Here is a 12,349-nt window from a genome sequence, read left to right as displayed (position 1 = left end):
ATACAGGCAGGGAAAAGTCTTATAAATGGTTCATTGATTTGGGCTATTTTCGGCATAGGGAATACGATTCCAAGGCATGTGGTCACTCTACATGAGAAATATCTTCGTTGTTGCCTGGAGTTGATTCATATCAATGCAGAAAAAGTTGCTCAATGCAGTATCTCTGCGAACTTCAGCTCTGTAGACATTGGCATTGTATCTGATGGACTGAATTCAGCTAAAATTGGGGCTGAAAGTACGTGTGATTTCGGCAGCTTTGGTTTTGAATGTCTACCGGATATTGGCACTGGTAGTTTAGTCACTGGTTCTGCAGAACCGTGGATAGTAGGTTCGATAATGAGCTGCAGGAGCATGAAAAATATATTGGGAAGTCCATTGTTTCAGAAGTTGGGTGCATTCCATGTCAATCCAAGTTTGAATGATGCTAAAGGACTAATAAGTTATGACTTCATGAGCTCTCCGGGTGGTTTCAGTAATAAAACCTCGTACGACCTACGAAGTGAGACGCCAATATCGGATAATCATAAGTATGGATCTGAGACTGTTTGTAAAAGGCTTGTTTCCATGTCAAGTACAGACTCAACATGCTCGGATCAGTCGTTTTCTTCTCCTTGTACAACAATTTCTGAGGGAGTGCTTCAATGCATGTGGAATGGTGGGACTCCATACTTTGTTTTCTCCCTAGATAACCAGAGGGAGGTGTATTTAGCAAATTTGTCAAAAGAAGGAGCTGCTCGAAATAAGGGTTTGGACAATGTGTACTTGTTCCATTCGAGCAAGAGTAGCCATAAGGAACATCGGATTAGTGATAACGAATCACACCTTGTTGGTAAGATGACGATGTCTACTTCTTTCTCAATCTGTTCCCAAGATTCTAAAATCATGGAGACAGAGTTTGTTTTGTTCAGTGGCATGCAAACATCAAGGGATAATCACTGGACAAATAAGGGTCTATCGAAAAAGGTAGTGGAAGCATTCAAGGGTAGTCATTCATTGAAGCAAATAACGGTGTCAAGATTTCATCGATCGAGTTCCATGATGGAAGATTCTTCTTTGGGTCCTTGCAGAGATGCAGTTGGCAAATCGGATGCTATAGACCAGACAAAACTTTTCAATGAGCAACTTCCAACAAATCTTGAGCTGACAGCCGTTGTTGTGAGGGATCATTTACCTGAGGATTCTCAGGCGGAAGCAGGAGGTTGGGGCCTAAAGTTTCTCAGGAAACCGGTGGATATGCCCAACACCAAAAGTTCGGAAACCCTGGCTCGTTCAGTTTTTTCTTGTAGTACCAGTGATTGCTCAAGAAGTATGAATGTTCTAATTCCAGCAGGTATTCATGGTGGTCCAAGAACCAGAAATGGTGGCCCCTCTAGTCTTATTGAAAGATGGAGATATGGTGGACATTGTGACTGTGGTGGCTGGGACTTAGGGTGTCCGCTGACCGTACTCGAATCCAGGTCAAGTAAAGGCGGTTCACCTCCAACAGATATGCCCAACACTTGCAAGTTATTCGATTTTTCCATTCAGGTATCTCATTCTCACCTTCAATGTTTACCTAACTTATCCTCCATAGCATTTTCATGGTTAACAGACCTTTAACTTAACAACCTGAATCACAATACAGGGTCCCGAACATGGTTCTCCTACCTTGACGATATCGAAAGTTCACGACAGCCTGTATTTCATTCATTTTCAATCAACGCTCTCAGCTCTGCAGTCCTTCTCGGTTGCAGTGGCCTACATTCATACTCAGAGACCCACTCTTCGACCCAAAAGTGTACAGCAGCGTGTACGTTAAACTTTAGGTGTTATACATGAATTGGATAGATTATTTTTCTGCAGTCCTGCCTTCTAAAACAAGCAACAGAGTTGTTAGCTCGCCGTTTTTATGTTTTCTTGTGGTTTAGTTTGACTGTTTTTAGATTACGTAGATTGCTACCATTGATTGGGATTATTTTTGTTCCCTTTTGATTGCATGTATAACATGTATAAGAGATATCTTTGCATTTTGATTACCATAAATTGAATTTTTAGTAATTTTCTTGGGATTTTGCACACTTTTTAATCACCAAGAAGAGAACAGATGTAGAGCTTGAGGCCCATCTGCAACAGTTTGGGTCTTTCATTCGGTTAACATTCCTCATGTTTTCCAATATTAAGTATCTATAACAACCTTTATGCATTTTGGCAATGTAATCAAATAAACTTTCATGAAAACAACCTTTGACAACTACTTTAGCTAGTCCTTGGCAATATCATACTGTAAAGCAATCATTCTAACTAGGAATTGAAGAATTCCATGGAACAGAAATATAAACGGAGATTCAACAAGAGGAATGTAAAACCCTAACTGAAACCAGTTAAGGGGAAGAATAGAGAAAAAGGGAAAAGAAAGTCAACACGACTTCTTTACTTTCATTAATAAGCCACACTCCTTTACAAATGAATAAACGGATATTTATAATAACCCAAGCTCATCTAACTAACTCGGGCAGACCAAACCAACCCATAACTGAATACAAATCAGCTATACATACTAACAGGAATAAAGCTTGCAAACCATAACAAAAAGAATATGAAAACCCCACTCCCCTCGGTCATTCACCGCAGCTCCCCGATTTTCAACTTACCGGCCTGTATAAGAGAATGCTTGTTGAACATGTTCTCCAAGTTCACCGACATAAACATGCATTCAAGCAATGTCATTCCCATAATCCGGGGGATTACAATGAAATATTTATTCAAAATCTTTCTTAACAATTGATAACGTACCCATACCTTGCAAATGCAGCTGCACCTCTAGGAAAAACAACACTCTTTAACAATTTGAGCCATTTAATGGGTTATGATGGGATCAAGGCCATCTATGAGATTTTATGAACCGGAACGAACATAAAAATTAATCTTCTAATAATAAGTATCGAAAAAACTAAATTGTAAGAATAAGTAAAAATAAATAAATTTACTTTTATATTATTTTTTATTATGTTTAATGATCTATCTAATAAATACATCAAATTTTAAATAGAAATTATAAAAAAATACTAAACACTTAACTACCCACATAAAATAAGCATGATAATTTTTTAAGAGGGCTCACGTTCGATATCAACATTCTCCATATTGTCAAAAAATAATTAAGTAGAAAGTGAAAATAAAAGGAAATTATGAAACGTTAAATATGATTTTAACAAAAAAATAATTAAATTATCAAAATAAATAAATAACATGTGAATAACTAAATAATCTTTTTTTAATTATATGGTAACTTCAAAAATAAAAAAATTTAAATATTATCCTTCTATCCAGACTCAACTATGAGCCTTAATATATATATATATATATTAAATTAGTTTTCCACACTTTCATGATTTTTATATATTTTTTAAGTAAATAATGTGATAGTCGTATTTTAAATTTTATTATTGTAATTCATTTATGACAAATTTCCAATAAATATTAACAGTATAAAATGGATTGTATATGCCATGCCCATAATAATAGAGGCAATTCCCATATATAGAATACCTGGTTTTCACAAAGTGAGGATAAAACTTTATGTAAAAAAAGGTAAACTACATAAACGGTATTCAAACGTTTAGGACAGTTTCATTTTAGTCACCAAACTTTTAAAACTTATAATAAAATTACTGTACTTTTAATTCGATTTCATTATAATCATTATCCCTAAAATGACCGACATGACACGTTAAAATCATCTTCTTTCTTAAAAAATCCTCATTTTCTCAAACTAATCCGCAAAAATTGATCTCTTTTACTCGCACCGGCATTGTCTGACATTCTTTCTATCGTCGTCGCCTCTAAACATAACACCCACTATAATCAAGAGTTGTATCATCTTCCAATGACTGTCGAATAATTCATGACCATTATTTCATCCAAGTTCTAAACACCACAACCACAAGCTACAATCATCACTCGTGATCAGACCAATCTCGAGTTATTATTATAAATCTCATTCGATCACCATCTACAAACATAACCACCAATAGCAATAAAACGAATAAACAATTAAAAAAATAAAGAGAAAAGAGAAACATAATTATAATTAATCCCAACAATAAGAAGATTATGTTTAATTAGAAGAGTAACATAATTATAATTAGATTTGAAATTCAGATTCACTAGATAAATGATAACTGGAAACACACCCATAAGTTTCAGCTCAAGAGCCTCAATAAAAGCGCAAGGTATCTTCACCTCCCTAGTGTTACGGGTTAAAAACTTAGAACTTAGCTTTCTATTTTTCTGAGTTCCCAAATCCCATCTCTACTGTCTCTTAGTTTACCTTATTCTTGCACATCTTTGGCTGCTTTAGACACTCTCAACCAGAAAAACTGACAAATAAAAAAAAACATTTCATAATTCAATGCATCGATCGATGCTTTTCATTTACAAGGGCTGCTAGTGCAGCTAATGATATTGTTTAGGAACTCAAATCCATTCATAAACATTGCATCAAATACAATCATTTTATTCTTATTATCTGCATACAAACTATTTTGTCTCCACATTTCAGTATCAACCAAAACGTCGTTCTATTCACTCTTTTTGTTCATTTTGGCATGGTCCTCAAACAGACTCCCATCAAAACACCTCCTAGCAGCTTCTTTAGTCAGAAAACCATTCTCGTCCTTGGCTAAAAAATACAAAACCAACCACTCCGACTTGGCCAAAAACCTGCAATTCCATAATCAAACGCCACACATTTAAAACCATTCAACATTCAAACAAACAAAAAAAGAGGGTTGTCTAAACGGACCATCCAACCAAGTCGAATGGTAGGCGACATGCCTCAGTCATCCGCCACACCTCTGTGAATGTTAACTTATCGGGCTCTGTAAGTCCGTACTTACTGAACACGTTCTCCAGGTTTACTGGCATAAACCTACATTCAATAAATACCCATTTCTATAAATTAATTTCCAAGAATTCTTCTTCTTTTATGTTCCAAATTTATAAGTGCCTACCTTCCTTCGGTATCATATGTTGCGGAAGACGGCTATCGGATAGAGCAAAATCGCAACTGATAATTTGAGAAAATAAAAATGAAGATAAAAAGAGACACAAAATTTACGTGGAAAACCCCTAAATAAAATAGGGTAAAAACTACAGGCAACAGTAGAAGAATTTCACTATGAGGAAATAGGAATTACAACTTCTCTCGATCTACCAAGGAGAAAACAATGATAATTCTCTCTTAATAAAAAAGAGAAAACAACTCTCAAGAAACTCTCTAAATTCTCTATAGTATTAGACTAATCTTATAAATACCCTAAAGTCTAATGACTAAAATTAATTTTTCCATTCAAAATATTCAACACCTAATTCATGCATACCATTCCCTTTTTCAAAGTTTTAGGTGGATTTGATTTTTTTCCAATTCCAACTTTCGGTGGAAATTTATCAATTTTCAACAATCTCCCACTTGAAGATTTGATTGGAACAATCATATCTTCACACCATTCTTTCTACCTTGTACCATCATGTTGCTTACATTTCTTACAGACCACAAGAGGATCGACACCAAGTAAATTTATCAGTGTTGATCGCCTTTGTCATGAAATCTGCTATGTTATCTTTTGTATGGATCTTTTGCATATCTACCGTCCCTTCTTCTACCTTTTCACGAATTAAATGGTACTGAACTTGTATGTGCTTTGTCCTTGAATGAAATGCTGGATTCCTTGCTAAATGCAAGGTGCTTTGACTGTCACAAAAGAGAGAGACATACTCTTGATTGTGCCCAAGCTCCTCCAATAGCATCTTCAACCAAATTGCTTCTTTACTGGCTTGTGTAGCTGCTACATATTTTGCCTCTGTTGTGGATGTAGCCACAACTGACTGCAATTTTGAAACCCAACTTACAGCTCCACCAGCAACTTTGAACAGATACCCTGTAGTAGATTTGCTTTTATCCAAATCCCCTGCATAGTCAGAATCTACATACCCATTGATTAGTAAATTTGATCCTCCATAACATAATGCAACATTTGAGTCCCTTTGATGTATCTCAAAACCCTTTTAATTGTATTCCAATTCTCTTTTCCTGGATTCGCCATGTAGCGACTAACCACTCCCACTTCTTGTGCAATGTCTGGTCTTGTGCATATCATAGCGAACATCAAACTTCCCACTGCTGATGCATACAGTACTCGAGACATCTCCGTCCTTTCTTCTTCACTGCTAGGACTCATACTGGAGGATAATTTGAAGTTAATAGGAAGAGGGGGTAGAAATTGGCTTACAATCTTGCATGCTGAATCTTGACAAGATCTTCTTCAAGTAATTCTTTTGTGAAAGCCAAATCTTCCTATTACTTATGTCTCGGTGAATTTGCATCCCTAGAATCTTGTTTGCTGATCCCAAGTCCTTCATTTCAAATTCCCTAGCCATTTGTGCCTTCAATTCTTCAATATGATCTTTATTGGGTCCTGCAACCAATATGTCATCCACATACAACAACAATATAACAAAATCGTTATCACCAGACCTCTTGAAATAAGCACAAGGGTCTGCATTAAGTCTGTTGTATCCAAGGCACATAATGAAGGAATCAAATCTCTTATACCAACACCTCGGCGCCTGCTTTAGACCGTACAGATATTTGTTCAACCTACAAACCAAGTTCTTCTTTTCTTCTTCTTCAAAACCTTCAGGCTGGAGCATATAAATCTCTTCTTCAAGATTTCCATGAAGAAAAGCTGTTTTAACATCTAGCTGCTCTAGATGTAAGTTCAATGTAGCACACATTGCCAAAACTACTCGAACTGTTGTTAGTCGAACCACAGGAGAAAATATTTCATTGAAATCAATACCTTCTTTTTGAGCATATCCTTTGACCACCAGTCTTACACGATATCTCTCAACTTGATCGTTACCATTTCGCTTGATTTTGAAGACCCATTTGTTACCAATTGGCTTCCTTCCTTGTGGTAGTGGCACAAGGTCCCATGTATTATTTTTTATGTAGGGCTTCAATTTCTTCTTGCATCGCCATCACCCACAGTGAAGCATTTGAGTTGTTTATTGCCTCCTGGTATGTTGATGGCTCACATTCCTCTGTTAAAAGGCAGTATGCAATATTACCTTCTATAACATAATCTGAGTGCCAATTGGGACGTCTTCTTACACGATCTGATTGACGAGTTGTTGGTGCTTCAGAACTCTCTGGTTCTTGTTCATCATGTGCTGGTTCTGCTTCTGAAGAATCTCCTTGTTCAAACTCCTTTTCCACATTTATCTGTGTAGTCTCTGACTTTTCAGTGCTATCATTGTCTTATTTTCTTTGTAGTTTATCCTCTACAAAGATAACATCCCTGCTGATGATCACTTTGCGGGCAGTGGGATCCCACAAGCGATACCCCTTGAATCCATCAGCATACCCCAAGAATTTGCATTTCCTGGATTTTGGATCCAGCTTTGAGATTTCTTGGGAGTTGTACATCACGTACACAATAATTCCAAATATATGGAGGTTTGAATAATCAGCTGGTTTACCAGTCCACATCTCCATTGGTGTCTTCAGCTCTATTGCAGTTGATGGAGCTTGATTCACCAAATAACAAGCGGTATTGACTGCTTCTGCCCAACATGATTTTTCTAGGCCTGCGTCCCTCAACATTGCTCTTATTCTTTCTAACAAGGTTCTGTTCATCCGCTCTGCCACTCCATTTTGTTGATGAGTGTTTACCACTGTGAACTGTCTTTTGATGCCTTCTTTCCTGCAAAAGTCATCAAATTCTTCGCTTGTGTATTCTCCTCCATTATCTGTTCTGAAACACTTGATCTTATTTCCAGAATCAAGTTCCACCCGCGCTTTGAAGATTTTGAAAGTTGAAAACACATCTGACTTCTTCTTAATAGGATACACCCAACATCTCCTAGAGTAGTCATCAATAAATGAGACAAAGTATTTTGCTCTACCTATGGATGTAACTGGTGCTTGCCATACGTCAGAATGAACCAATTCTAGAACATTTTTGCCTCTAGAATTTGACGTGTTGAATTTCAACCGGTGTTGCTTACTTGTTATACAATGCTCACACAAAGGAAGTGATATCTTTGTTAAGCCGGGAAGTAGCTTTTGTTCCACAAGGACTTTCATTCCTTGTTCTGACATGTGTCCAAGTTTCTGATGCCATAGCATTGCAGAATCTGAACTACATGAGGCAACAAAGGCTTCTGCTTCTAGCAAAGTCTCTCCCTTCAGCATGTACAAGTTTGCTGTTATCTTTTCGCCTTTCAGCACCACAAGCGCTCCACGGAACACCTTCATGATTCATTTCCGTGTTTCAATCTTGCTTGCATTATTATCCAACAATCCGTAGGATAATAAATTTTTCTTTAGGCCTTTCACGTGCCGCACATCTCGAACAACTTTAATTGTTCCATCATACATCTTCAATTTGATGGTTCCCACGCCAATGATCTTTAAGGCATGATCATTGCAACTATACACAGATCCTCCTGAGACAGGTTCATACTGATGAAACCATTCTCTTCTTGAGGTCATATGATATGTTGCTCCTGAATCAATGAGCCATGTATCTGTAAATCTTTTTCTTCCTTCCACGGTGGTTGACGCTTCACAGCATAGTGCATCTCCATCATCTGAAGTGTTTGCGGTATTGCCTTGTGGATTGGAGTTTTTATTTAGACTCCAACAATCCTTCTTCAAGTGACCCTTCTTTCCACAATGGTAGCACTTTAAATTCTTCTTGCTCCTCGACTTCGATCTACCATGTTTATGACTGCTGCTTTGGCCACATTCTGTTGATCTCCCTCTCATCGTTGTCAACGCTTCTGCTTGTTGCAGATTTACTTGTCTGTCTTCCTTGTTCTTGCGCCAATTTTCTTCTTGTAGAACAGCAGCTGCAACATTATCGAAGACTGGACTGGTGACATTACTGTTTGTCAAGTTGATGATGAGTTGATCGTATGAATCCGGTAGACTTTGAAGTAGAAGTTCAGCATGTTCTTGTTCTCCTATTTTACAGCTTAAGGATGTAAGCTAAGAAAATAAGGTGTTCAGTGTATTTAAGTGCTCCGTCACTGAAGTAGATTCTGACATACGGAGAGTGTACAATTTCCTATTAAGGACAATTTTATTGTGCAGCGATGTGGCCTTGTACAATTTGGTAAGATGATCCCATATCTCCTTAGTTGTCTTTTTCTCCTCGATGCTTGACAATACTTCATCTGCTAATGCTAGATGAAAGTTTGCCATAGCATTTCCGTCCATCTTGTTCCATTTGATGTCATCTGCGAAATCCACCGGCCTTTCATTGATAGCTGCTAGACACATGTCTTTCCTTAGGATGGCCTTCATCTTCAATTTCCACAATGAGAAATTTCTCCCATTGAATTTTTCAATATCAAATTTCGTTGCCATAGCTTCTTTTACGGATAACTCCCACTATTTCACTATCGTGAATAGTTCTCTGGAATCTTCAAAGAATAGGTAATAACTTCTTATTTTCTTATGTTGGAGGATCCACCTTTTGGTGGCAACCACAAAGATAATAAGTAGATATTACAAACTCTAATCTAGCTCGGATACCAATTGTTGCGGAAGAAGGCTATCGGATAGAGCAAAATCGCAACTGATAATTTGATAAAATAAAAATGAAGATAAAAAGAGACACAAAATTTACGTGGAAAACCCCTAAATAAAATAGGGTAAAAACCACAGGCAACGGTAGAAGAATTTCACTATGAGGAAATAGGAATTACAACTTCTCTCGATCTACCAAGGAGAAAACAATGATAATTCTCTATTGATAAAAAGGAGAAAACAACTCTCAAGAAACTCTCTAAATTCTCTATAGTATTGGAAGAAAGCTAGAATGTTTTGGGATGATTTTGAAGCTAAATGAGCTAGGGTATTTATAGTTAAATTTTAAGGACTAATCTTATAAATACCCTAAAGTCTAATGACTAAAATTAATTTTTCCATTCAAAATATTCAACACCTAATTCATGCCTACCATTCCCTTTTTCAAAGTTTTAGGTGAAATTTATTTTTTTCCAATTCCAACTTTCGGTGGGAATTTATCAATTTTCAATAGCTGAGTCACTTCCATGCTTTGCTTTGTGTATTCTTTCTATGTATATGGGAAATAACAGATCTGGAATCCAATACTTTCAAATTTTCCAATGCACCAATATCAGCCATTTGGTGGAATATATTTCATACATGGATGGATCCACTTATTTAAAATTGTTTTACATTTTTATAATCCTTTTACAAAATTAATATCAATCTAAGTATATTTTTGACTCATTTTGACACTTCTATTTAGGGGTGAGCAAAACTAAATTTTCCAATGGTTAATTTTCAAGTTCGATTTAAGTCCCTCAATTATGCATAATATATGCATGTCATGTATGAAAAAATATATATGTATATCGTATATGGTTATAGAAAATAGTTTATATTGGAAACAAATAGTACTATATCGTTATAAATATTTACAATTAAATTTAAACAAAAATTCAAACAACTCGACTCGACTCGACTCAAATTTTAAAAACTTGACTCGACTTAAACAAAATTTCAAATGAAGTTTAAGTTATAAAATAAGACTCGTAAACTCAATAAACTCAAAAAAATTCATATACAAGAGTATCGATTTATAATATTTTAAGTTTGTAACACTACTTTAACTTGACAATAGTGCATATATAAGAAGGAATCAATTAAGAAATCGTGTAAAAGTAGTTTTATATAATATACTTTTCTATTTTTTTTTCATATTTTAATGATTTGATCATTAGATTTCAAATTTTATTTAATAGATCGTTCATGTTAAATTTAAAATAAATTAAATATGTCCGATAAATATTTTATATATTAAATGTGTATTGATTCTAAAACAAGATAAAATACATTCAATTATTACAGTTAAAATGTTATCATATTAAGTGTGTGTGTGTGTGTGTGTGTGATAGTAAAACTTACCGGTTGAGTGGAGTAACTCATAGATAAGTGGATTATCAGTGCTAACAAAAAAGAGGGTAACCGATGGAAACCAACATCTCGAATACCTAAAATTTATGTTTAAAATTTTTGAAAACTTTAGGCCTAAATATTAAAGAAATTGGAGATGGAAATGAAGGGGAAATTATTTACCAAGGCAAGTGTCCCAGGGTTGTATAACACCATCCTTGTTTTTATCAAAGAAGGCAACATGTTGTTGAAGAACACTCATTCCATTATTCTCATGCCCTACCGTTCCTTCTGGATTATCCACGTCAGGAGCTACCAATGCTCTTGCCAAATCTATTTCCTTACAAGAAAATTAATTACAATTATAATTATATTTTTTTGTCGTGTTATGTTTATTGCGTATGTAGACATAACAGGGGTTATTGCAGCCATTACGAGTATTTTACTCATGATTTTTTTTTTGTAGTTGATTGATTTTTATTTAAACTAGAATAGAAGAATAATAGTGGGAATAGCAGCCCATTGTTGCTGCAATTGGTCGCTATATGTTAAATTACAGCTACAATCCACCGTTATTGGTGTGATTTCGCTTCACGCCGCTATTTTTCGCAATAACGATTTCGGACGTTAATGCTACCCTTATATAATAGTTGCTATTTAAATCTATGGTCCAAATAATCGTGCAGAAAATAAATAAATAAAAATTAAAAAAATTACATGGCTTTGGTAAGCATATTTCTAAGTCATCTCGAATTTTTCTTTCGCCAGTGACTGGTGCTGTGGGTGCTGCAGTTGCCATGGATTCATCATCCTTCACCATCCTTTTTTTTTTCTTTTTCAAGTTGTGAGCTTTAGAGAAAAAATGAAGGTACTTGCAAAGAGAATTTGCAATTATTTATATATAAAATTGGTTGTGATGCAAATAATAATTTAAATTTTCAATTCTCAGATAACTTTACTTCGATAATATTTTTGGGGTAATCTCATATTTGATAGCTGTATTTCTTACAAAATGTCTAATATGGTATCTATACTTTTAGAATATTTCATGTGATACCTGCATTTTTACAAAAATATTTAATGTGCTACTTGTACTTTTAAAAGGTTTATGTGGTGCTTGTACTTTAATAAAATATTCAATGCAATACTTGAATTACCATTTTCTGTATTATTATAGTACTTATGAATTTTTATTGATGGATTCTCAAGTACCATTAATAATAAAAAAAATTATGTTAAGGTACAACACTTGTTAAATGTGTTAACTCGGGTAATATAATAATACACGGGATAATAATTCATGCATTATATTAAATATTTTAATGAAGTACAGATATTATATTGGATATTTTAAAATTAAAATTATTATATTAGACA

At 35.1% G+C, this 12,349-nt stretch overlaps 2 protein-coding genes across 2 annotated transcripts; one reads left to right on the top strand and one right to left on the bottom strand.

The window, feature by feature from the left end:
• The first annotated feature begins 107 nt into the window (after window positions 1-107).
• On the top strand, window positions 108-1,843 carry LOC120174889. Its single transcript, XM_039181613.1, has 2 exons — window positions 108-1,527; window positions 1,625-1,843. Exons 1-2 carry the CDS (start codon window positions 337-339, stop codon window positions 1,796-1,798), a joined length of 1,365 nt encoding a protein of 454 aa, XP_039037544.1. The 5' UTR covers window positions 108-336; the 3' UTR covers window positions 1,799-1,843.
• A 2,716-nt stretch (window positions 1,844-4,559) lies between these two features.
• Window positions 4,560-11,870, bottom strand: LOC120174869 (probable peroxygenase 3). The gene is made up of 7 exons (XM_039181597.1): window positions 11,690-11,870; window positions 11,156-11,305; window positions 10,985-11,070; window positions 10,093-10,164; window positions 4,992-5,023; window positions 4,784-4,909; window positions 4,560-4,701 (listed from the first exon to the last, which is right to left on the bottom strand). The coding sequence occupies exons 1-7, from the start codon at window positions 11,790-11,792 to the stop codon at window positions 4,560-4,562; spliced, it is 711 nt and encodes a 236-aa protein (XP_039037528.1). The 5' UTR covers window positions 11,793-11,870.
• Window positions 11,871-12,349: the final 479 nt, after the last annotated feature.

This window comes from Hibiscus syriacus, unplaced genomic scaffold (genome assembly GCF_006381635.1).
Source record: "Hibiscus syriacus cultivar Baekdansim isolate YM2019G1 unplaced genomic scaffold, ASM638163v2 tig00112127_pilon, whole genome shotgun sequence".
Lineage (NCBI taxonomy): Eukaryota > Viridiplantae > Streptophyta > Magnoliopsida > Malvales > Malvaceae > Hibiscus > Hibiscus syriacus.
This window is presented reverse-complemented; position numbering and strand designations above follow the sequence as displayed.